This window comes from Apteryx mantelli, chromosome 9, assembly GCF_036417845.1.
Source record: "Apteryx mantelli isolate bAptMan1 chromosome 9, bAptMan1.hap1, whole genome shotgun sequence".
In the NCBI taxonomy this organism is placed as follows: domain Eukaryota; kingdom Metazoa; phylum Chordata; class Aves; order Apterygiformes; family Apterygidae; genus Apteryx; species Apteryx mantelli.
The window spans coordinates 19,333,361-19,360,027 of NC_089986.1; the positions used below are offsets into that span (position 1 = coordinate 19,333,361).

General features: G+C 38.9%; 1 protein-coding gene across 10 annotated transcripts in view; it reads left to right on the plus strand.

The window, feature by feature from the left end:
* TRIP12 (thyroid hormone receptor interactor 12) overlaps nucleotides 1-26,667 on the plus strand; it is an 82,927-nt gene that overhangs the window by 17,474 nt on the left and 38,786 nt on the right. For 5 of the 10 annotated variants that reach the window (XM_067301879.1, XM_067301882.1, XM_067301878.1 and 2 more), the window contains 3 exons: nucleotides 8,945-9,091; nucleotides 18,653-18,778; nucleotides 19,789-20,588. In XM_067301879.1, coding sequence (XP_067157980.1) covers nucleotides 8,994-9,091; nucleotides 18,653-18,778; nucleotides 19,789-20,588 — 1,024 coding nt within the window. In that variant the 5' untranslated portion in view covers nucleotides 8,945-8,993. Of the gene's footprint in view, nucleotides 1-1,479; nucleotides 1,534-5,391; nucleotides 5,454-8,944; nucleotides 9,092-18,652; nucleotides 18,779-19,788; nucleotides 20,589-26,667 lie in introns of those variants that run through there. The other 5 variants (XM_067301888.1, XM_013944337.2, XM_067301880.1 and 2 more) reach the window with 4 other exon arrangements.

Genomic DNA, 26,667 nt, shown 5'->3' on the forward strand with positions numbered 1-26,667 from the left:
TTTCTCTTCTTTTGGTTTTGGTTACTGAAAGCTTAAACCACCACACAGATGGTGAGTTTTGGCTCTTATTAAATATGGGTTTCTAGAGAAGCTGGAAACAAAGGACAGATGAGATTTTATTCTACTGTTTATGATGGTTTTTATTGGGGGTTTGTTAGAAACAAAGAAGAATTTGTATCAGTTCACTCTGGGTAGAAATAGTTCTAGACAGAAGCTGGTTGTTGGAAAATATTTTCTTTCCCTTTGAAGAAGAGATAGCTGCCCTTCTTTAATTAAAAAGGAAAAAAAGTTTAAGAGCATTATTTCCATTGTTGCTAACCGCATTTGTATTAGCACCAGTGTGACAGAATTGCATACTGAGACTCTCATAGTGTAAGCTTCTCTGTCTAGCAGCTTTTTGGTAAGTAGGAGTAAGTTTAAAGTTCCTGTAGAGGTGAAGTCAAGCTCTGATCTGGCAGAGAAATTTTGCGATGTGACACCAATGTACAGAAGAATAAACTTTGCATGTACCCATTCTTCCTCTTTCCCTTCTTTCCCATTCTTGCATTAAAAGGGAAAATATCTGTGAACAAATAGAGACAAAAACTCATTCGGTATTCTGCAGCTCTGTTGCTATATTGAGTTTTGACGTTTATATGTGTTGGCTCTCCCTGTACTAACACAAATCTTTCATCTGACTGAGATGGCTTAAATAACTCTGGGCTTTTTCTGAAGTTGAGCTATTGCTGGCTGACTTGCAGCTATCCAGATTAGACTGTTCTTTTATTAAATATAAATTGATCCAGAGTTTCTGGGTTCCTGCGGTTTTGATAGTCTTCATATTTGTAAGCAGAAAAAAATTAACTGCTGCAGTATTGACTGCATTATGCAACAGAACTTAATGTAGCAGTAAACTGTAGCAGTTTACCTGTTTAAAAAAAAAAAAAAAAAAAAAAAAACCTGAAGACTGAAACTACAAGAAAACACTTTCACGTTTACAACACCTGAAGTGCTGAGTCATGGCATTCTGCCATTGAGCGCATTCCCTTCATTCATTAATGATTTTATGTTGAATAATATACTGATAAAAACTTCTATTGAACCAGTTCTGACAGGTCACAAAGTTTCATAGTTCTGGAAGGGTAACACACTTCGTTTCTCTAGGAGTTCTCTGAATTACATTATGATCTGAGCTTGTAAATAAATCTTTTAAGGGATTGTTTATTAAAATTAACTCCATTACTGATGTTTCCAGGAAAGAGATGAATAGTTGCTCTTGAGAAAGTTTTTCATTGCCAATGAGAGCAAATGTTGACCTATAGAGAAGCAAGAGGATAAAATGAAATACCTCTCTTTTGAATGAGGATGTAAGACCTGAAAGATACCTGTATGCTCTGTGTGTTTGTGTTTTTGTCTGTGTATACACCAGAATAGTCCAAAGAAGAGTGAAACAACTTCTTATATGCTTTCTGCCTTTGTCTAGGCTAAGGCTAAGCAAAGCAATGAGAAGGTGGAACTGAAGAGGGATCCTCTCAAACAGCGTTATTGTTTCAGGTAATGCCTTTAGTTTGCCTCCTCTGACTGCAACTTCTGCAGCTCCAGAGGAAAAGAGTATAGGAGATTGAGGCTTTTACTGTCTTAATATTAGCCAGCCTCTTAACCAACTCTCGACGTTTCAATCCAGTTTAGGTTCTTTAACAGTTGTACTATTGACTTGGTTACCAAGCCATCTGCCAGCACTACCTGTGGTTTCCTATAGTCTTGAGTAGTGTCCTGTTTGGTATTTCAGTTTAGATTTTCCACAGCCTAGAAGGGCCAATTCACTATTCTCTTCCTTAACAAAGGATTGGTGCAAGGCCTCCCAGGGATCTTTATGGAACAGGGTCTTGAGCTTCTTCCAGGTCACTAAGGACCTCTTTAGTTTGCTTTTCCCTAACAGACCAAGCAAAAGCTCTCTGCAGTCTCAAGGTTCGAATTCAACTGACCTGTTTTAGCAAGGGGAGACTGTTCAGTTTATGCAACTCAGAGTGTCTTCCCGCCATCACCAAATTGTTTTTGTCAACTCCAGAGCATACAGTAGTATGTATTTAAATAATACCTTAAACTATGCTCGATCTCTGAGTTTCCCAGAATACGTCTTCTCAAGTTATAGTGTCTTCTGCACAGGTATCTTCCAGTCTTTTCACCAAATGGAAGTCGGTAGTTAAGGATGCTACTTTGCTGGGTTGGGGTCGTTGCATACATATTGGATCACCCAGTCCATCCTAACAACCTGGGCATTCTTCTAGTGAGCACTGTATACATCTCTTCAGAGGCAAATAGGTGATCCTCTCCTCTGGGAACTTGTAAATCTTTGGTTTGAGGCACTGGATATTCTAACTGCCAATTAGTGGTACAGTTCCCATTAATTCTGAATTATAATATAACAAGCAAAGATATTTTTTAGCTCTCTTCCCTTCCTCTGTTGTGCCAAGATTGTCTGATCCCTTTCTATAGGTCGTTATAGGCATATACATGTAGACTCAGTAGTCTAGTGATAATCTTAACATGGTGGTTATATCCTTTCAAGCTGCTAGCAACCTGTTTTGTTGAGTCCATGAATGCAGCCTTCTAGAATGCCCCTAGCTTTGTCTCAGCTAAAAGCGTAGGTGAGATCTGAGCCCTTGAAAGGTGTAAGGGGAAGCTGACTTCTCCCTAATGTGGCAAATCCCAAAGGGTACTATAATCTTCAGTTGGCTGCCTGTGTTGTAAGCTCAGGGGAGAAGTGGGTAACTCCCTCTCCCTTGTTGACTGCTTTCTATGGAGTCCACAGCTTGAGTATATTTATGATCCACTGGGATTTGATAATATTTCTGCAATATCCATATCTCTGCTGCTCTTAGCATATAGTATATGCGCTAATCTTGCAATGGTTAGGAAATTCTTCCACCCTAATAACTGCGGAGTAGCCACAAGAACTGTTCCATTGCAAATGAATCTGGGAAGAAAACTGTGCTGAAGGTTGGTGGGATTTTTGTTATGTTTTGGTGGGGAGGGAAGGACTCAGCAATCTGAGAAATCTGTCTCTGGCTAACAGCTTGGATACTGTCTAAAGCTAGCCAGTGTAAGAGTGGATGTGTGAACTAGGAATAAAAGACTAACTTCTTCAGCGACTGGAATCCTTTGATACTTGTAGTCTATGCCCATGTACTTTCCTCCTCATCTTAGTCTAGGTTACTGGACTGTAATATTGAGGAACTGAAGGGGAGGGCACGTTCTCTGAACTATGTATGATTGCAGTAAGGAGCAGGGCCAGAGCTGGTTCTTTTCTACTTACAGGTATTGTGCCCAGGAGGGGAGTGTGTCCTTGCACAACTGTATAACTGCAGAGATCCGAGATCTTGGGTTGTTTGAACTGACATCTCTTGCATGGCTTTTCATCAAATGCTTCTGTTGAAAATACTGTTTCTCTGACAGTCTGTTAGTATCTCCTCTGCACACCCTGATACCTGATGTGATGCTTTGATTTCTTACTTAATTGATGATTTCTTCTTTTCCCTCTCTTCAGGGGTTTTCTTGTGATTCACCTTTTACCTTTCTGCACTCACTCAGACCTCAGAATATATCTAGTCATCCTGATTCAGAAATTATCACTTGTCAGCAGAATTGGAGAGCTCTAACATTTAATCTAAGGCCCTGCTTTCAATAGAAGGTTAGATTAGATGATCTCCAGAGGTGCCTTCCAGCCTAGGCTTTTTCAGTGATTCCAACTTAACACTTGTGCTCCAGTCGAACCTGGCATCAAAAAGGCGTCAGGTTTGAAGATGAGCTTGCCTCAGCATGCTGTTTGTCTTCCCATCAATACCTTGTCAGTTCTCTTGGAAGACATTAATAATGATGCTACTTTTAAGTCTGTAGAAATTCTATGCTGGAGCAGGTGTAGAAGTCTGTTTCCTTACCACCTAACATACTCTTTTTAAGAAGAAACTTCTTGATTCCTGCTTGTCTGTCTTCCCTGCACTGCGGTAACATTACAGTTCTGGCAGGCTGTAGAATCTTTCTTGCTTTGAAGATTTTTGTAATCGTACTGAATTTGAGTAGTGGGTGTTTTTTGTTTGTTTGTTTTTTCTCCTACTTTCTTTAGCGTGGGGGGAATTAAAAAAAAAAAGCCTAAGCAAGCCTAATATGCAAGTCAGTGGAATTTTGTGCAATTTCTATATCAAAATAAAGCTAATCTAATGAAAGTCACCGTATGAATTTTACATCACTACATGCAGTGCAGTAGATAAACTGCAGTGTACTGTAGCATCTTAAAGTCATGTAGACAGCTTGTGACTCTTGATGGGGAGAAGGTGGAAATGAAAGCAGATAAGAAAATAAGGGGGAGCTTGCTATTCCTGTGTTGGAAGAAGAAAAACAACTTATTATTCTTTAATGCCCACTGTCTTCATGTAGCTGAGCAGCATAGGCTTTGCATAAAGGCCAATGAAATCCAGCGACCTTACTGTACTTAGCTCATGGAACACTATCTCTTTCCCTTGTTTATGTATGGAAACTTCCCCTCAGATCGAAGGGAGGGAGGAAAAGAATTCAGGAGATGTGGTCATAGAAAATCTTGTAGGAAATCTCCAGCTTGTTCTACCCACACTCTAAATTATTCCAAGAACTATTTCTACTAGCAGAAGGGACAATGGCCTCCTAAACTGAGAATACAAGCTTCTGCCTGCATGGAGCTTTGACATAAAAGCTCAATTATGTTTAGAAGGTGAGGGCTGCAGTGGAAAAGAAACTGGGCAGAGTGAATAACTATTGAGCTGAGAAAGTGTAGTGAGGAAGATTTGTGTAAAAAATCAGCTGCACAGGACTCTGTTTAAATCAACTAACTGCAGTAAAAATTCTTCTTAATACTGAATTTAAGTCAGATGGTGAAGCGGTAGAAATAATTGAGTGAGGACTTGCAAGTGCTTGCTTGCAAGGCAAGAAAATAGGTGTGTATGTTTGCAGGTAAAGGAGGAGAGCTTTGTAAGCTGTGAACAAAAATGAGGTGCAGCTATGAAATTGGTTTAAAATAAACTAATGTAGAGCCAAAGAAGTTCAGCAGTTACTGAGCCATATGCAGTAAGTTCTTCAGTTTAGCTGCATTTAAAGTCTCAAACTCTTAAATGTGCATTGTGTGCTTATACATTTAGAATGTTTGTTCTACCTTAATTGACTAGATTCATTACAGTTGTAGTTTGTCAAGAAACGTGTTATCTAAATTGAAATGAGAGAATACAAATCTGAAATCTTAGATTTAATACTTTCTGATAAGTACACTAAACCCTTTCTGGGTTTTGGTTGGTAAGATATGCAACTTGTTGGAAGAAAATGTCCTAAAATTACAAGGCATTTAAACATCCTTCTGTCTTCTCTCCCTTCCCCTTTTTGCCTAAGATTGACTTCAGGGCACTAAGGCCTTGCACTTTTGAGAGGCTGGATCACTCCTGCAGTATCAGGTAAGGCATTGTCTTTGGATCAAGGTACAAAAGAACATAAGCGCATCCAATTTAGTTTAACACCAAGCTGATAACTGGCATGGTAATGGAGTGTTATAGGCAGAGGTGCTAGGCATACCTTGAATATTCAGGAAACTGGAGTGCAAGAGCCTGAAGAACATTGTGCTACCAAGACTCTTGTGAAGAACTTCAGAACCAGTTCTAGAGGTGATCCAATTGGATTAAAGCCCCTTTTCTTGTGAGGGGGCCCAATTCCCTTTTTATAGGTATTGTTACTGGTTTGCCTTGTAATGCAACTAGTGGAGTGCTTCAGTTTACTCACTCTTTTTTCCCCACCATAGCCTACATCAGTTCATTATCCTTTAGAGAGTACTTCATGGTGGTGAAAGGTGATACGGGTTTGTTCCACAGTTTTGTCTTTTCCTCTGTTGCCTTCAAAGATATAGGAAAATGTCGATCACTTCCCAACAGCTTTTCCAGGAGAGAAGAGGTTAACAAAAGGCTTCTACTGCAGGCTGGGGCTGGGGGTGGGGGTTGTATCTTGGGTTCTTGTGGAACTTCTCCAAGTACTATGTTAGCTATGCAACTTGTAGTTGTAAAACTTGTAATAGGTATCTTTGTTAGGTCTTACTACTACAGAAATTAATTCATGTTGCTTCTCTCTACAAAACCAAAGACAGCTCTTTGGTAATGGCAATCAAGCAGTGGTTACTACAACTCAGAGCTGTAAGATGTCTTCAGAGGTATAATGTGGATTTATTTGAAATGCTGGTTTAGAGTTGATTCTTGCTTACAAGGAGAGCATCTGTGGGTCAGTGCATTGGCATCATTAGTTAGGAATATGGAGTTGTACAGCATGGACTGAAATGGCTTGTTTACAAAAAATACTACTAGCAGAGGTCCTGAGTTTACGCTTCTTGAATCGCAAAGCCTGTCAAGTGAAGCACAGAGGAGGTCTGATGTACAGCTGGAGCTTTTCATGTTGTGGGCGTGGGGGGAACTTGCAGTGTAGTTGAGGAAACAGATTCTTAAAATGTGACAGGGCTGCATTGGTGCATGCAGCTGATCTACTGGGTTGTGCAGCTCCTTGAGTTTAGGTATCTAAAGAGGAGGTGGGGGGGTGGGGAATAAGCCAATCCAGCATTACATCTGAGGCTGACATAGTAGAGCTCTAGAGTGAGTAATGCTCTTTGCAAGATGAATCCTTGCGGAGTGCATGTTCTTTTTATGGCCGGTATACTGGGATGAGAGACTGTCCGGTCTCCAAATAACAGTATGGAAGCAGTGCTCCTACCTATTCTAGATTAAGGGGCAACAATTCCCTTTGCAGTTGTTGCCACATGTAAAATCTCAGCAGTTCTGTTCTGCAAGAAGGAGGTAGTAACTTAAGTTGTACTTAGCTGGCAATAACAACTCTATCTTGGGATGAGGTGATACAATGGATTTATGGCAAACACTTTATTGTATGACTGATAGTTTGACTTTAGTACTTAATTCCAGCCTCAGCTGACCTCCCTACTGAGGACACTGCTCCCTCTTTTCAGCAAATGAATTTGTAAAACATGGCTCCTTGTTGGTGTTGATGCAGAGATGTCTTTTCAGTTGGTCTTTGAATGCAAAGAGATGCAGGGAAATGCACAACGGTACTGGACATTGCCTGTGACTGACTTCACTTAGGCTCTGTAGACAACACAGGAACCTCAGTCATCTTTTGGTTTGTTTAATACTGTGCTAGTTGTCTTGAATCTGTGCCGTACTCTGAAGAGAGCGCTGCCACTTATATGCTCCTCAACCTGACTAGTCTGGGTGTGCTAGCAAGCCGATGTAGCTTCCAGATCTAGTGAAGCAAACTTCTTTCTGTTCTGTTATAAGCCTTTCTGTGCTCTGAAGGAGCAAGATGCCCTTGACCCCTGAGAGAAGGGGAAGCAACTTTGCTGCCTAACTTACTTGGCTCCTGGAGCTTACTGAAATATTTCTGGTATGCTAACAGCCAAGAATTTTTAGTACTAGGTGGTATCATTACAGTGTAATGTGACTGAATCTAGGCTACCAGAAGCCCGAGTGCTTAATTTCTTGTACTATGCAGGTGTCCTGATTGTATCTGTGTTTCTATTGGTATTGTACTAGGTATGTAGTATAACCAAACCAACTTCTGTGGCTGATTTCCTATGGCCTACAGTAAAATAGAACAACTTAAGATACTGTATGCATGTTTGGTTTTGTTCTTGTTTTGGTTTTTTTCTTCTCCTTTTCAGTAAGTCCTTTCAGAGGAATAGACAACTACAGTCAAAGCATTGTCTGGCTATAGTGACAGTGCCAGGATTCCAGTTATTTCATTGGAGGCATTAAAATTTGAATTGAGCCTTAGTTATTTATCTGCACCCAAAGTAGTGTTAAAAATTCCCTGGCAAACTTCTTTCTTACTGTGCCGTAGATATTACAGATGCTGAATGAGCACGTGGACTGTTGTATTCTTAAAAAAAACTTGGTGTTTTCCCTTGTTGTGGCTTTTTTTTAACCTGCAAATATCCTTTTCTCTCTTTTTTAACCTGTTTTCACACATAATTAAAAAAAAAACCCCTGATTTTGCTGATCGTAGGTCTGTTGCTATGCTTTTTGTTTAGAAACAGCAATTTAGCCCAAGTTACAGAAATTCTCTTTTCACTGGGGTGTTAAGTGACGCTCAGGCTTGAAAAGCCTGTGGCTGAGGCATTATGGTTGTGTTCCATAAATGGCTACCAAAACAATATCTGTAGACTTCCAGAATTCTCACAGCAATGCTGTGAAATATTTCAAAAATAGTAATGCAAGGCCATCATATTGATTTCTTGCAATAATTGTGCAAGTTCATTAATTCTTCGGTCTAAAACAGTAAGCTTTTTCCCCTCTAGTTAAGCATCTATGAGTTAGAATTTCTTCTTAGCTATATCTCTTTTCCTGAATGATTATGCTTTTTTCTTTTCTTTTGTTTACACAGATAGAAGTTGCATAAATCTGACTAAAGAAAGAAGCTGCTTTAAAAGTACAGTAGTTAGGTTGCTTCCGTAATCTTGTGTATACTGCTGGCAATTCCTGAAACTAAGATTGTCATCTCCCTCAGTGAAAGTTAAAATACTTAAGTACTATTGGTTCTATATCAAGCATTGAATTTTAGTAATTAATGTGTTTCTCATCAATGTTGACAAATAGTTTCTCCTAAATTGCATTTATCTGGTCTCTTAGATAAAACAATTATAGAAATCTGCCAGGAAAGAAACAGTGTAAGTAATATATGTGTGCTTTATATACTTACAAGCTCTTGGTTGCCGTATGTTAATGAGATAAATGCCCTTCATAAGAATCTTGCTCTGTAAAGAAAGACTTGAAGTTTTTCAAAGTTTTTTTGTCTTTTAGTTTTTGCTTAAACTGTAGCATTTTACATTTATCGCTTGAGATATAGTCATGTGAGACGTGGCATAAACACTCACAACTATATCTCTCTTGTCTTTCAGTGAATGATAGTGTCTAGAAAGGGTATGTCCCTTCAGGAGAGAGGTGCCAATGTCCAACCGGCCTAATAACAATCCAGGGGGGTCACTGCGACGTTCACAGAGGAACACTGCTGGGGCCCAGCCACAAGACGACGCAGTAGGAGGAAGGTATGATTGTTATCTACAAGTGTATTTTAATGCATGAAAGACAAAGCTGATATGATCTAGGTAGAGAATGAAACTTTCCTCCTTGAAATCCCGGCACTGAAACTTGGGTAAAACCTTTTCACTCAAATGCTACCTGTGGTGTTATTTCATAGGCTGAAAAACATGGTTAACTCATTATAATGCATATTCACCTGGAATAGGCATAGTAGATCTATGGGGAAAAGTATGACTGAGCTATATCATACAAATTACAGGTAATAACAAATTCTTTCCTCTCTTTCCTGCCCCATAACCAAAATTTACAGGGAGGAAAAAACCTGTGGTCTGTGAAATACCAGGAAAATCTGCGTCCCTTTTGGAGAAGACTGGATAACTAGCTTCCTTCTGTTCCCTTGCACTGCATGTTAATTGTGTTCAGCTTTTGAATAATTCAAGAACAAGAGGCTTGTCATCCCTTAATATATTCATACTAGTGAGCAAGTGGACCAAACTATTTTTTCTGTAAGCAGTTGCATCTATAATGCAGAACAAAGTAGATCCTTGAAACTTTCCTATGGATGCTGACTGTATAATTACTGACATGCCAATTCAGGAAGTAAGAATCTTCATGTGACTGAGTGAAGCCTGTGTGGATACATTTTCCCTAATTTATTTAAAATACTAGTCTACTGAAGAAAGATTACGGTATCATTTTAGGCAGCATCTGTCTGTATTATTTCTATTTTTTCCAAGGTATTACTGGTGGAGTTGTTCGAATACGTGCATTTAGGGCTTGGGTCTTCTGGTGTAAGAGTATTACTATAATGTTGCAGGACAATGACACAAAAAAAAGTTTTCTCTGTGAAGGATTCAAACTCTTCCTCTAACATATAAAGACAAAAGGTGTGTTTTTTACTAGTCTAAAGTGTAACTGAGAACAGAGTCCCACTGTTGGATGGATGAAAGATGTTCTCTTAAGGAACCTAAGGAACTATTTAGTTCAGTCCGCAGATATGCCGTTTTTCTAAACAAATTAGTACCACACAAATGGAATAATAGATGATGATAATGTAGATTATAAACACACAGCTTCTGTCCTGTCCTTCTGTAGCTCAACAAGGGGGAAAATGACTGCCTTAGATGCTTGATTGTTTTGCAAGCTAGCGTTGTTTCTGGAGCATACTCCTCCTCCTTTAACATGTTGGCTGCCTTCGCATGGTGAACACTTCATCCTGTTCTGCATATTCGGTGTTATCTCTTAATCAGGATGGATATTTTGGTTTGTATTATTCCTAACAACTCTTCTTTTACACTAAACTCGGCCTGGAGTGGATAACGTACCATCTAGAATAAAGAATTGAGAGGCAAGTTCTTTGGGGATGGGGTAGGGGATTCTCATCTTCTGGTATGTACTGTTTCTTTGAATTCTGTAGCAGAATGCCAGGGAGAAGCTCTACAGTGAAGCAGACAGAAATGGAAGAATTTTAGGACTAGTATTATTTTCTTACAATGAAGTTCCTCATCCAGTGTTTTGGTGCTGCCTTGTGATCTGTTACTTATGTTATCACACGCTAATTCAAATTGTTTTAAATGATTGGAACTCTTCTACCCCTCACCAGATTGGTGGCAGTCAGACTTCCATGACTAAGTGTGTATTACGCTTTTGAACTATGTTAGACCTTTATTAGAACCAAAGTTCTCTTACAAATAAACTTGTTCAATTTTTCTTTTCAGCGCTGTTTAAAGGGCTGACACTTTGAAAAACAGGGCACCCCCCCTTCACCCCCACCCTCCTTTGAATAGGTATTTGTGGCTAACAAAGCGTATAAAGACCTAGATGCAGCATGGTAGTTAATATAAACTTTAGAATATGTTCATTTTCTCTTGCTCGGTCTCCTCAGTGTTCTCTTTAGTAAGCTGCAGGAGCAAAAATGACTATTGTGCAAGGAACAATGTAAGACAGATCTATCGGGTCCTTCAGAAACTTGTAGATGAAATGGAAAGAGATTGCTTCTCAGATTTATGGTAGCTTTTTCTCTGGTTACCTGTCTTCAGACACAAACTTCAGGATTCATCCTTCTATGCATCTAAGATGCAATGATGTAGTAAGTTTTTCTCCCCCCCCCCCCCCCCCCGGCTGTTGGACAATGTATAGGAGGTTCTAGGGTTCACAGCTTGATGCATCTTTCTCATCTCTTATGACATGCTGTACTCTGGCAGTGATACACACTGCTTTGGCTGCTACTTTAAAAAAAAACAAAAAAAACCAAACCCTTTTTATTACACTAATATTGTGTCATAAATGTCCCAAACTACTAACTTATTTCCAGTCTCTTTCACATTTTTCATCCATAAAGTGAATCTCCAATTTCAACTGTAAAAATTCATTTTAATAGAATCAGCAAGGCCTAAAAAGACCAATGGCAATAATACGGTCATGTTATGCAAGGAACTGTGTGAACTTAGGATGCATCTACACTACTATTTTAGTTTGAATCAGGAATGTTTTTTTTGAAGCAAATCTTGTTATCCTCACCTCCATGATAACATCATGGAGTGATCCTGGAGCACAGTAATTGGATTCTTGTTGGCTGACACTAAACTGGAAGTTATGCTATAGCAGTGCGCTTTATGCATCTCAGTCACTTGCAGATGTAGTCTGATCCTGTGGACTGAACATCTGCTTTGATATAAAATTCCTTGAAATGGCACAGAAGGTGGATATTGGTCCTTAGTGCCAACTACTTTGCTTTACAGATCTGTTTCTGTTGATCTGCGCTACATGCTAATGTGGATGTGTAGATGACAAGAGATTTGATTCAGCCATTTCATTAAATCCATTTATTTATTTATTTATTTAAAGCCAGTATCTTAGAAGGAATTAAGCAGTAACAAGAATCTGTAGGGGATTGTTGCTTCATGTTTAAAATTAGCCACAAAATTTATAATCTGAAACTTAAGGACCACACCTTCTAAAGTGTGTTGGACAAGGTTACTTCACTTTGGTTATAGATAAGCAATTGTAACCCTTCCAGCAGGGCAAGTTTCAATACTGTCTAAACTTGTATACTTCATTACACTTCTACTTGAATGGATGGCTTTCTAAATGCTGGAAATACAACAGTTTTTTTTAAAGCTTTCTTGTGGCTAAGCTACATACGTTTCCAAAATAAAAATTTAAGAGTGACAAGAAAACACCTTGGAGAGAAGGTATATTGCTTGTGCAGTAAATTCACATAGTTGATGCTGTGAAGTCTGTTAATTGGATGTAAATGAGTGGTCATATAAGCCCTTTTGTAATAGCAGTTTGGTTGCACCTTCTTTGGGGGTGTTTGCTTGCTCAGAGCATGATGTGTGGTACAACATCAGAATTCCTGAAGATATCTGTGGTGCAATGCCGCACTACGTATATGTTGCACCTAAACCTTCTGAGATGGAGCAAACATACCTGGGAATGAACTGATGTGGCTATATCAGCTTGATCCTCTTTTGGGTCATACAAGCATATGATAGTTTCATGTGTAATAGCAGTTATAACAAACAGTGATCTATGATTGAAGTTTATGCCAGCAGATGTAAGACCTAAAGATTAGGTTTCCAGCTAGAATCTGGCAAGTAGTTTGAAGGATAAATTTTCTTAATTTAAAATTTCTCAAGTTTAGATTGTCCTCGGACAGCAGTGACCTTTTGAGGATGGCATGGGGGAGAGAAGTCTCTGACCTAGATTGTTTTCAGCTTGAGACCAGGAGAAAGCCTGCAGTCTGAAATGTTATTGGAGGGTTTCATCTGTAGGATTTTCAAGTATGTATGTCTGATTCTCACCAAGAAATCTGTTACAAGAGGTGATGCAAAACTTGAGCTTTGCAGAGCAGTTTATCTTAATCCTTCAGAAGAGTTTGAGTTACAACTTCAGAAAACATTTTGGAGCTCTTTTTCAATGTATTTCATTTATTTTGCTTTTCCTGTGCTTTTTTTCTATGTTGAACTGATTTGCATTCTTCAGTTATCTAAACCAGGAGGACTTTCATAACTTCTAAAAAAAAAAGTCTTGAAACAGCTGCTGTGGCCACTTCTGTTCTACTAAGTGACTGTACCAGTAACTTGGAAAACCAGGATAATAGCAACTTCTGCTTCAGACCTGGCCTTAATTTTGCTTCTGTCTCTTGTCATGTTCTGACTGGAGCAAACACTACAATAGACTACAAAAGAGGAATGTGTTAAAAAGCAGTTCTGAGAATGATACTGCTTCCATGCTGAAATGCTAATGCATATCTTTCTGTAGTCTTTGACCTGTTTGTAGGTTAAAGGGCTTTTGTTAAAATGTTATCAGTTTGACTTGATGAGCAGCTACTCTTCACTTTCCTGAAAGTCTTGGAGATTCTTAGTCCCTCTCTGGTCTAGAATCTAAAGCATAAAATACAGAATCTTCATCCTGTGGCATCTAATATTGACACGCTTGTCTTAACCTGAAAACACCACTGTGAACCCATTTTCCTTTAGACTGGGCTTCTTTATTAGCACTAATAACACTCATACTTGGTATCAAAAAGAGGGAGGGAAGTGTAATGATGTCTTTTCTTCTAGTTTTACATTCAACACAATAGCTTGATCCAGTCTATTGAGTGTTTGTTTTTTATAGTTGCATTGATTAAAAAAACAAAACAAAGCAAAAACAACGATTCTAGGCTAACAGCACACGTAGAAGTAGTGTTGCAGTGCAAATTGGTAGTAAGTTTAGCCTATATATGTGTTTTTCTGTAAAGGAAGCAAGGGATGTCTTTGAAAATAGTTGTGTAAACAGGCACACTGTCTTATGCTCTTAACTTAAAATTATTGTTATGGTGGCATTCTCCTAATCCTACAGCATGAACTGTTCTCTGAACTATTTCTTCCAGTACTTCCCCTGAAGGAGGAGGACTCTTCCCAGGTTTGTAAGGAAGCAGTAATGATACTAAAGTTTCCCCTCACACTGGTTAAACCAAAGAGGATTGGGAGCAAATGTGTTAGAACATCTTTTTCATGAGAGGAGGGGAAGCTACTTGCTGTCACTTTCTTAATACTGTCTTCGTTATCACCATGTATTTTGAAGACTTGTGACTTTGCAACTTGAATTCCTAGTTAGGCCATAGAATACTTCCAAGCCATTGGTATTTACTTCAAATGGGGGCAATTTGAAAGTGGTATTGAGGCATGCAAGATCTCTTCTGAAGGTGCTGCAGATAACTTCCCTTCAGTTACAAGCAGTGCTTCAGTGTATTGTTGGCGTGGAGGGATGGAAGTGGTTCTCTGTAGCAGAACTATGTACTAGTACTGCAAAATATATATATTTTTTCAATGGTATGAAGCGACAGTGATGCTTATTTTTTGTAGTCTGCATATTTTTACTTCTTTCCCCCCCAAAAATGGGAAAAGAAGTATTTAAGTACGATATCAATTTGACATGAGACTGTCATGCTGTTATACTTGTTTATGAATGGCTGATACTTTAGCTAAACTTTAAGTTTTCAGAACACAATAAATACTTATGCCTGTGTGTTTTGGATTGGAGACTACATGAGAAAACAGGTCCTCATAATCTGTACAGTGGACACTAATGCAAGAACAGGATATGGAATAAATCTTAGACTGACCTTTTTCAAACATTAAAACAAGAATAATGTTTTTGGACAGGCATGCCGCTTTTGTTCTGAAAGAATTAGTTTTAGGACCGGTCTTGGTAATGTGTTAACTGTTAATCTTTTACCTGAGATTTGGGTAAAAACTAAGTCTAATTGTTTAAATGTAAATCAGATTGTTCTTTCTGGTAGTACCATTTAGAAATGTTACATTTTAACTTTTCCATATGATTTTTTTTTAACACATCGCACTCATTTTGTTTATGTAGGCTGAATCCTTTAACAAAATACTGCCAGTTGGAGTGTGTGAAATAGGGGTGGGAAGACAGGTGGAGTATTTCTGAAGAGAGAAAATAGTTTGTGATCTGTGTTATTGCTTTTTATCCCACTTTTGACAGAGCTAAAAGGTTTTTTTTTGTTTTTTAAGACTTCATACTTGGAAGTACTTAATGCCTCACTTTGAGCTACTGATGAACATGACTTAGATGAAACACTTTCCTATTTGTTCATTAATTTCAAAAGGTGTATATATATATTTTTTAGTGTGTGCGAAGTAACTCTTTGAGGGCAGGTTCTAGCTGGTTCTTTATGGTTCTTCTAAGAAAGGCTAAAGGCTGGCAATTTCCAAAAGACTGCTTATATAAACACTGCAAAATGGTGAGTCTACTAAAGTGTGTTACTTTAAACTGTCTGCCTGTGAGTTTAAATGCATATCAGTGGATAGCTCTGTCCAGCCAAGTGAAGCCTTGGTGTGGGTTGTAAAACTGTTGTCTTAAGTTGTGAAAACACCACTCGAAGGTATAGCAAGCCCTCAGGCTTCCTGGACCTGCACGTCTCAGTGGACATGGGCAAACACAAGTAAATACTTATCTCTTCATTCTTCATCATTAGTGAGAAGCTCTGTTTCACTAAATACTTGTTGCTGGAATATTTGTTCAAATGCAGTCCCTGAATGAATGACATGTTAACTGAAAAGTATGGAGAGCTTGTAACTGGGTAACTTTAGAGCTAAAAGCCTTGAATTATGGGCAAAAGTGCAGATAGCTTACAGTCTTTAACAGGAATTAATCTGCCAGCTGCCCATGTAGTTTTCATAGCACTTATATCTCCAAACCTTATTCTTGTTTCTAGCTCATCAGACTTATTTTAACCTACTTTATGTGCGAGTTAACTCTTAACAAGACTTTGTAAGCAAGCTGTCACAGCCTTAATGCAAGCTGGGGCAATGATATTTGTTAGCTGGGGCATGGTTCCTTTAGCTGTATCCTGTAGTCTCTCCAAATTGACAGTCTGTTTGCCATCATATAGATCTTAGAGGAGGGGAGCGAATGTCATGCTCCTTTTGTTTAACTGCCGTGCTACTGCATGTGCAGTTGCTATTGCCTGCTGTACCTTCTCCTTGCCGCGCAGGTGAGCGAGCTGAATGATTATGCTCATAGAATGAGAAGTGAGAGCACAGGAGACTTGAACAAACAAAAAAACCTCTTGAGTTTTAACTCTCCATTTGTTATGTTTCCAGTGTAACCTTTCTGTTCTGGTTATAAGTGCTATTGCTACTGATGGTTTGATAGATAAAGAGAATAAAGTAAAGGCAAGTAGTTTACACAATACAGAATTCCACATCCCTACCCTACATGTAGTGTTGTAGCTTTATTTGTGTACATAGAGTGGACATTGGTGTGATATTATGCTGCAAAACTTGTAAGAACCCAAAGGAAAGGGCTTAAAGGTGAAGGGGGAAAGCCTGGAACAAGCTGAAAATCCTTAGTGTGCGATTTAAGCACTTGATGTTTTGGCATATTACTTCTGCCATTTTTTGCTTGAAAAGATCTTTGTGTTCTGTGAGTACTTAAAGCACAAGGCTGAATCCAGTTCTAATTAAAACAAAAAACAAACCTTAAAGGGAAAATAACTTTTTAGAATATACTTCAGAATAAATGAATGCTGATCAGTTAGCTTACATAAAAATCCATTTACTGACAAGTGTAAATTATGTAATAACTTCTGTTACTCCGTAATAAAAACATTTCAAGGGCAAAATTAAATTTTACACCTTAATCTTTTGTTGGAAATAAAAATCTAAGCGGTCAGGATTAGATGAAACATTCCCAAGTTTACCTTGATGGAGTATGTTGTTGTGAGCTTAAGATTTAACTGTTGCATTTATTTGATTTGGTTTTGATAGTAAAGATAGTTTCTCTAGCATGAGAAATAAAAGCAAATGGCTGCAGTATGGAGAAGATGCGGTTTAAATTCATCTTTTCAGAGTATTACGTTCTGAGAAAGATGAGCCACAGAAAATGTGTTCTGAGTATGTGCTGTCTAGCTGTATTCATTTCTTCTTGAATAACTGACTAAATGAGAATACTTTGGGAGTAAACTGAGGAAGGAAGGTTACCAAGGAAAACATGGTTATATTACTCAGATTTTGGTCATTTCTACTCTGTGGGTAGATTATCATGGAGTTATTTAGTTTAGTTAGAATTGTGCTCTCGCTCTCCCTCTCTCTCTCTTTTTTTTTTTTTTTCTTTTTTCCTACTAAGCTTTATTTTTAAGTTGGTATCGTAATCCTTAAGAGCTTGCGGAAACTTTTGGTGAATAGCAGTTTTAGCTCTGCCTTTGCTCCTAGATTACTGATGTTTGGCTAGAAAAAGTTATTTGAAAATTTGTGGAACTCTTTAACTCCTTCCACTTGCTCTTTTGACCTAAACTTTTGGGTGTTTGGGGTCACAGGTTGGAACAAGACACTTCAGTTTTACTGTCCCTACCTCCCTGGGTTATGAATCAGATATTTGCATAGCTCGACTCAAAGGACTAGATATCCTAAATTAATGGCATATAAGCACTGATTCTTTGATAATAATCAGTGCTTGTTTAACTTTGAAACCTTACTTGTTCCAGCATTAATACTAGGATAGTTTGTATGAGGTTCCATAAAGGTTGGTGGTGCTCAAACATTCTGCATGGGTAGGATACGTGAGCTACAAAGTTCTCCTGGTTACAGCTGAGTCAAAAGTGTAGTTTATCCAGGGAAGCTCAAGTGAGATGTCCCTTGTCTTAGCAAGTATTTATACTATGCTGCTTTAAATGCTGATGAGCTGTCTCTTCTGAGTCTTGCAGATGGTAATAGCTATTGGTTTTGAAAATAGATATGGAATATGTGAATATGTAACTTTATAGTGTAGTAGTGTGTTTTCTTTTGTCCTCCAGTCAGAGCTCATACAATAAACCACTTTTTGCATGCAGCTGAAAGCTTCTTGAAGAACTCCTGTAGCTTATCTGTGTAACTCACTACTTTCTCTGACGTCGCAGGTTTCCTGTCTCATCTGACTACCTTCAGCAGTAGCATGCATTTCTGCATTCCTCTTACTTCAGTGTTACTAAACAGCTCTCAGTCCGGTGAACTGGTGGAGTTGCAGACATAAAATACCTGGCAAGGTTGAGCCTTCCTACAGAGTGGAAATGGTTGCATTCCCGTTTAAGTGTTTGATTCTTCTTAAACTGAAGAGCAAAGAGACCAACTTGTAAACAATTTTAACTGGATTAAGTCTTAATGCATGGAATCTTGAGGCTGATGAATGTATATCTTTTTTTAAGTCATCTTTGACAGGTGTTCCAATATTGTGCCTTATTGTGCTAGCAAACATTTAATGCCTAAGTGATTGATTTAGTAAGCTTGCACAACAAAAAAATGTGAATTTGTCTGCACTTCAGGTGTGAAAAAATGTCTGACTTATTTAAAATGAGTGAATAATAGTGTGCTTTAAAATTAGTTACATTGGTAGCGATTTATAACCAAACTAAGTGATTCTTTTGAAATATTGCCTTAACATAAGGGGTTGTTGTGGAAAAATTTGAAGTTTTACTTAAACTAATATTTGTAAACAGTCCAAAAAAATTCCACCTACAGGTTTGTATCTCTGTCTCAGAATCCTGATAGCTTTCTGTTTTGACTTTCTGCTGACAGGTCACATTTAGGGCAGGCAAAACATAAGGCACATAGCCCTCCTGAGAGTAGAAAATCTATTTCAAAGACACCCAAAGTGCAGTCTAATACTACTTCTGAACAGTCCAAGGGACACTTTTCTAAAAGGTAATTGTGCTTCATATTCATATATTAACAAGTGTTATCTGCACTTCACAACTGTATGTAATATATCTAGTTATACCAAGTTCTTATAAAATGTATGACTAATAGTTTTTTTAACTAATCTAGGTGTAGCATTCAGTGGATGTGTTTGTGTTTCACATTTTGTTCATGCATTGTACTTGTAATTCACTGACTAAGAGCATTCCCTCAGAGGGGAGGGAACAAATTCTGCATAACTAGTCCTGGAATACTTAGTTTCTCTCTTGCCTCCTGCATGTTGGAGGAAGATTGCCCCAGCAGTTCTGAGTGATATCCTGTACTAATTGCAACCTGTAATCTAAAATATGCCTGCATTCAGGGTAATCATCTCGGTCATGTTTTATCTGCTCTTTATATGTCTCTGCTAATTACACACTGGAACAGTCTTCTATCGTGTAGAAGAGAATTTTGCCCTTTTTGTGTGTGATTACCTTCATTTTGATGTAAGAGATTGATAAGACTTTCATTTATTTAAAAAAAAGAGGGGGGGGGGAAGTCCTCCTTGAATTTGGTTATGACTAGTTATGCATTACTGAACACTTCTTGCTCTCTTGTGGAGCTTATATTCTTAAACACTTAATAGCTTCATGGCCTTAAGTTTGCTTTTTTTTGTCATTTTAAGCAGTTCTACATGTCTGTGAAAAATTGAAAACAGTAAAACCTATCCAAGTCATCTCATCTTCCTCTTTTTTAAAGAGCAATGTACTGTGCTTTTATTTTGCTGCTATTATAGTTTTCATGCTAGCAAAGTGTTGGATTTTTTTTGTTGTTGTTTTGCACTGAAATCTGCAATGTGGCTGTTCTCATACAAGCATGTTTTTTCTTGTTTTGGTGTAAACTTAATAGTGGGCAGGGTTTGTTACCTGCAGTTTCCCTTATTATTAGAGAATGCTCACATTTATCTTGCAAAAATGTTGCAATAGCGTCAGGTTTCTTGAGTTTAACACTAATGCTGTTTCTGCTTACTTCTGCAGAGGCTGTAGTTCATCTGCTGTTATAATACCACAACAAGAAGATCCAGAAAGAGTCAATACTTCAGAAAAGCAAAAAACGGGGCAAGTGCCTAAGAAAGACAATTCTCGAGGAGTTAAACGCAGTGCTAGTCCAGATTACAGCAGGACCAATTCTCCCAGCTCTGCTAAAAAACCCAAAGCACTTCAGCACACTGAAACTTCCTTGGAAACTAGCAAGCCACATACTAAATCTAAGAAGAGACACTTAGACCAAGAACAGCTGAAGTGTGCACAATTGCCATCAACAAGCAAGGCTCACACCAGAAAGGGTGGAGCTGCTGGTAGCTCCCGAAGTCAGAAAAGGAAAAGGACAGAGAGCCCATCTTGTATAAAGAGTGCTTCAGCAGTTGAATCAACTGGCGCTGAAGAGAGGTCAGCAAAACCCTCCAAGCTGGCTTCAAAATCGGTGACCTCAGCCAAAGCTGGGTGTAGCACCATCACTGATTCTTCTTCTTCAGCTTCCACATCCTCCTCCTCTTCTGCTGTTGCCTCTGCTTCCTCCACCGTTCCTCAGGGTGCCAGAGTAAAACAAGGAAAGGACCAGAATAAGGCTAGACGTTCCCGTTCTGCATCCAGTCCCAGTCCAAGAAGGAGTAGCAGGGATAAAGAACAGAGTAAAACAGGTGGCTCTTCAAAGTTTGACTGGGCTGCTCGCTTCAGCCCGAAAGTTAGCCTGCCTAAAACAAAACTGTCTCTACCAGGCTCTTCCAAGTCGGAGACATCGAAACCTGGACCTTCAGGACTACAGGCGAAACTAGCAAGTAAGTTAGAGATTTGCTTGCTTTTGTGGAAGCATAAGCATGTATGTCTGCAAGTGAAATCTTCTGAACAAATACCTGCATTGTTTTCGGGTTTCATAGTGTTTTCTTAGGGTTAAAATAACTTTTAGTGTGTTTTCTACCGAGCCTTTAAGTAAAGCTATGAATGAAACTACTTACAGCTGAAGCAAGTGACTTAAGTACCTAGTCTGTACTCTGTAGGTGTAAGTTGCTTCTCTGTCTTGCATATCAATTTTTATAATAAAATATGTAAGATACTTAGATGCTATTGTGATGAGGAAACATTTAAAAAAACCCTTTTGATTATATTCATCTTCTCAGTTTTTTTCCTCTTATAAATTGTTTTCTTCAATTTTCTATCCCAAAGCAGGAGCTATGGATGCTGAAACAAGTAGAAATATGTGGTTTCTTGTTTCAGGCCTACTTTTCTACCTCTTTTCTTTAGTGTGTTTAGGACCTCTGATGTTAATTGAAGAGCAGTAATCTTTTAAGACTAGTGCCGCAGTGCCTGGAGGTTTAGTGTCACTTTGTCATCTTAATTGTTATTATAAAACATGTCCTCTCTCTGGTGCTGAGTTAAAATAGGATGTACCCAGCTTGGACATTCTCATTAAAGGTGTTTGCAAGTAGAGCCTGTCCTCATTAGTGTGCAGATGTGCTTGTAGCACTGTTCCCTTGAAGAGTATTTGTCTGAACTCATAGTTCATAAGAATGCGCTATACTGCCTTTGTGTACTGTAAGATTTATTCATAGCATGTATTCTCTAAAACTTGCTTTAAGAAGTTGGACTCCTAATCTGCTTACTGTTGCTCCTGTACTTGGGCATGATCATGAGTAGCCTGCCCCAACTGGGGCATGTTTATAGCTAATACTAATGCAGGAAATATGTGAAATAAGCAAGAGGAACTCAATGTCTTCCTGTATAATTAAAATAGATTTAATTGACCTAACAGGCTTGTTCTGGATAATTTGCATGACTGGAGTGTTGGTTCTAGGATGACCTAACCTAGTTCAGGAAGGCAAGGGATTAGAGAAGTGCAGAGGGGTTGCTCTCTGCGTATCGAGGCTTTATCTTATATGCTCCATGGTTCAAAACTGGGTGGGTGGTGGATTCCTGAGGAGCAGCTCTGAATTGGCACAGCATGAAGTGAAGGGGAGGAATTGGGCAAGAACAGGGCTGACCAACAAGTTCTTAGCTAAGTCTGTCCCTGAGTTACAGACAACTTCTTGACAATGGAGAAAAGCAACACGGAGGAGTAGGATTTCCTCTGACCAGTGAGTAGGTGAAGGCAGAAGGTAGTGTCTGTGGCAGTTCACACCTGCCAGCGAGGAGTGAGAAGGGCAGAATAGCCCAATGGGATTCTAAAGTAAATCTAAGGGGGGGGGGGGGCGGCTGGTGTCAGTAGCTTGAAGAACAAGCCTAAATTGAGAATAAAAGCCTAAATTATCCCCACAAGGAGTGTACCGGGAAGCCAGTGTGACTCGCTTTAGTTCTTTAGTGACCTGAAAGTCAGCTTATGCAAAAATATAGAACTGGGTTGAACTAAGACATTCAAGTATGACACAAAACCAAGTAAATAGGGACTGGAGGTCTATGTGTACATAAGTCACTGGGAAGGGGCATGGAGGATAGTAACAAACATTCTGGACTCATTAGAGGTAAAAGAAAGCTACTTCCTCTGGATGGCATACCAGTTGGATGGGAAAAAGTACTAACAGGTGATACTTGGAAGTCTAAAATGCCTGATACCTCTTCATTTTGTTGTAGATCACAGCAAAAGTTAATCCAATAGCTATTACATCAGTGATACTTGATCTTTTTTGAAAAAAAATGATATCTTGTCTGTCATACAACTTCAGTAACTGAAAAAATATTGGGACTAATATTGAATACTTTGAATATTTTAAGAAAATACACAGTTTTAATATCTTCTAGACACTTTTCAAAATTATTCAGAATAAGAAATCGCCAAGGTAGATTTTTAAGGAAGGAAGGATTAGGTCAAACTTATTTTCTGTGTGACGCTAATACCCTTTGTGGGTAAGGGAGCAGAAGCAGGTGATTTTCCATTGAAAAATATTATGAATTGGCAGTTATGATCTCTGAATAAAAGCTAGAAGAGCTGAGGTGGCTTATTCCACAGAAGAGAGGAATGAGGAGACACGGGAGCCTTGCAGGAGTGTTTCACACATTGGAGGAAAATAGCCTGAGGTTCTTTTGTCCTACCCTCACTAGAGAAATGATGAACGTTAAGTACAGCCACAGTGACTTTTGAAGTTTTCAGCTGCACAACAGTCTAATCTTGGGGGGTAACTGAGCAGCGACATCATCAAATGAAGGCGCGTGAATTTGTTGGAAGAATTAAAATCAGACTAGACTAAAGACTTTTTTTTTTCCTTCCCCCACCTCTTTTTATAGCTAAATACTGGGGCAGGGGGAAGAAGGGGAGTAAGTTTTGTTTTTCTGTCTTTTGATCTGGCTATATTTTCATATCCCTTCCTGGCACTATATCTTATAGGGCCTTCTTAAACACTGCAAATCAACACACTGTTTATGTAATGATATAAACAAGCATAATTATGTCTGTGTTATTAAGGAGATCTCCACGTGTTTCTTGTGTAGTGTTTCTGTGGCCTTTAAGCAGGAGTAAGCTGGCAATGATGGTTGAGGCAATGCTGAGAGCAGGGTGACTCTTAGGGTTGCTGTTGGTGATTGAGAAGCCTCAGCCTGAGGCTTGGGAGGGTTTTTTGAGTTGTTGGCATATACTGGAAAGCTATGAAAGTGACCATAGAGTGTAAATGTAGTATAACTCATTTGAAGGGGCTTGGGAGGGATGAGGGAGAAAAGAGTCTGAACATAGCTCTGGATTAGTTTGTTTGGGGTAGTGGGTGACTGGGATGTGCTATAGTGAAGGGTGCTGTGTGTATGATGGTCATACTTAGAGCTGTGGAGTAGTGGTTTGAGCAAATAAGATGACTGTGCTGGAGATAAGGGATCAAACTGTGGTGATGGACTGTATGAGGCTATAATCTGGAGCTGGGGATGTCTGGGTTGGTACTGGGATGGAGGGAGAGGGGACCAGTGGAGTATTAGAATGACAAAAGGTGATCTTGCCCCTTCCCCTTTTCATTCCCCCCCCCCCCCCTTATTGCTTGAGGAGGAAAGGAACCCAACACAGTAGCCAGGCTGGAGTCTAAACTTCCAGTCCTAACAAGTAAATCTCTATCGATTTATCTTTTCTGAACTGCAAACAAAGGGCTGTTGGTATTATGGGTTGTTAGTCTGACTAACCTTGTTTTGACTTGGGTAATACACTCATACTGTTAAAATAAGCAAATGCAGTACAGCTGCATTTGGAACTAGTTTCTTTCATACAGCAAAAATGCATTTTAAAAAAATGATGACCAGTAAACACACTGAAATATGAAGATGTTCTTAGGACTTCTTAATTTTGATTTCTGTTAGGCTGCACTGGTTCTGGTTTAGCCTGTTTGGGTCGTGTTTGGATTCATTAACATGAGTGTTTGGCATGCAAGTAGGATGATGTCAGAGCATAAGCAATATATCCGCTTGCCGTAAATAAGGAAATCCGTAGCTCTACTCTAATTCTAAAGTTTATATCTAAATTTTTGTAGTGGTTGAATATGAATTGCTTAAACCTAATTTGCTTTCAGTTTATTGAAAGCCCATCTCTCTTCCTAGCTTCTAGCCCTTTGAAGCCGATCCCTTAATGATAGCTCTGTATATTGCAGAAGCAGTGCTGGGTAAATAACTTCCGGAGAAGAACATCAAACTAATTCCTCAAAAAGCCCTGGCTGTCTGTGTATGGCAGTATGACTGGTGCTTTCCTTTGTCAAACAGTCATAGGGCATCTTTAGCCACGTCTCTCTGAGCACTGGTTGTGTCTTATCTACCAGCTCAGGCTAGGGCTGTTTTCTTCCCACGACTTCCAGAGGCACAGGACTAATGCCCAGTGAGGAGGCCACGCTGGCAGTATGTTAAGGTGAAGAACGAATTTTGACAACAGTGTGAGGGAAGGGAAGACGGCTCAGCGCTATGCTGAAGAATTTAGCAGCCCTGCTCTTACGACACTGGGAAGATTCAAAGGATTTGCAAAAGATGCAGGTGGTAAGATTGACTTTAGAAGCCTTTTTAAACAATAAACTTTAAGGGCAGAAAGTGTCTTTGAACAGCAGGAAGGCAGCAAGCTCTGAAGAAAGTCTTTCATCACTTCCTTTTTAGCCTTTGAAATGAATAGAGGGAGGTGGACGCACACATGTGCCCTGGTAGGTCCATCAGAGGTAGAGAAATGCAGAATTCGGAGAAGAGAAACAAACAAAAATCCGATGAGTCGAAAGTTCTCAACTGGTAGGAGGAGAAAATTAACTCAAATCTGGGTGCTCAGGCCGAGACATCTTTTAAGTTACTACTTGATGGATGAGCTGTAGTAACTCCTTAGGCTCTCTAACTCTTACTGAGGTAACTCAGTTTAAGGAGAAATAATTTAATGCCTTTTATGGAAAAGGACAACCCATTTCACAGCTTCATTGTCCTACTGCTTCACTGGGTCTGTACTCATCTGACCCTTGTTGAGCTAGTTCAGCTCACCAAACTGGCAGAATACTAATTGAACAAAAAACTGAATAATTTTGCACATCAAGGGGTCAGGTTGAGGGTGGTAAAGCAGGAGTGACAGAACCATACCTTTAAACGTCAGTAAGGCATTAAGCTAGCTCTGCTGTCTTGTGATATCTTTGCCTTTAGCTTAAATCCTATTTTAATTTAAGCTAAGCATATTTTATTTCACTTACAATAGAAGTGTCTCACTGACTATTTATTACTTAGCTGGTAGGAACTATTGTAATGCTCAGGTTTGTTAGGTTTGGCTATGTGAAACCGAGCACTCCTGGATTTGAAACAAAGTGGCATGTTTACATAAAGTTGCGTGCCAGGCACGCGCACTTGCAGTGAGCTCTATTGCCACAGGGTGCTTTTTTTTCTTTCAAATGTAAAGCAAAAGTACACCTCACTTCTACAGTTTTACTGTACTGTTTTATGGAAAAGCATAATTGGTACTTACATGAACAACTGGAGTGGTAAACATGTTTTATCTGTGCACTAATTTTGTGCTATAATTGAAGTGTTAGTTAAAGCATGCATTTTGTATTGTAAAATATAACCAGCTATGAGGAGAACTTTGTATCTGTGCATTTCCAGCACTTGAGAAGCTCAGATAGCCATGGTATGGGATCTTGCTGCTACTATTTCAAACTGGTTTTTGTCTTGTATCTCCCTGTAATTCTTATCTGCCACCCCATAAGGCAAGAGACTTACTGTGCCTAAATGGGGCTGGAGTCATCACCTGTTTCCGTTGTAGCAACTTCCACTTGAATTGTTGGTTTGAAAACACTTAGTAGAAATGCCACTGCTGTCGGAATATGTCCGAGAAAAGTGTTCAGTGTTTTTGTTTCTGTATTTACAGATCGTCTAAAAACTAAAGATGACTTGCTTCAGTTCAGTGCTTGCTTGGTTGGCCTCTTAAGGTTGCTGAGTTTCTTGAGTTAATAAGCCAGATGCATATTCAGTATATGAATATCAGGTTAACCTTAATTTGTATGGCACTTAATGCTGTATGCAGTTAATTTATTCCTTGATCAAATACAGTATTGTGTTTGACCTAGCTTTTCTGTCTGTCCCTTTTCTGTTAAATATTCAGTCCAGAACTGCATAGTTATCTCATCCCAAAGTACTGCAACTTGGCGTTCTTGGAATATTTTTTTAGAGTAAGAAAATTAAAAGAAGCCAATTTGATAGTTACTGTGCTTAAACTACTGCATGCTTACATGTTTTATTCTGCTTTCTTGCCAGAAGAGGGCAGAATGACACAATTGTCTCATCCTTTCAAAATCATTTACATCTGTTGTAATAATATGTCATAAGTCTGGTGTTCTGTTTTTGCGTTTTAAACGCAGCAGGGAACTGAAATGTAAAATTGAATGTAATATGGTTTTTGAATTTTCCATGCTTAAATTGCCAGCCTTCTGGTCTGGAAGCTATATT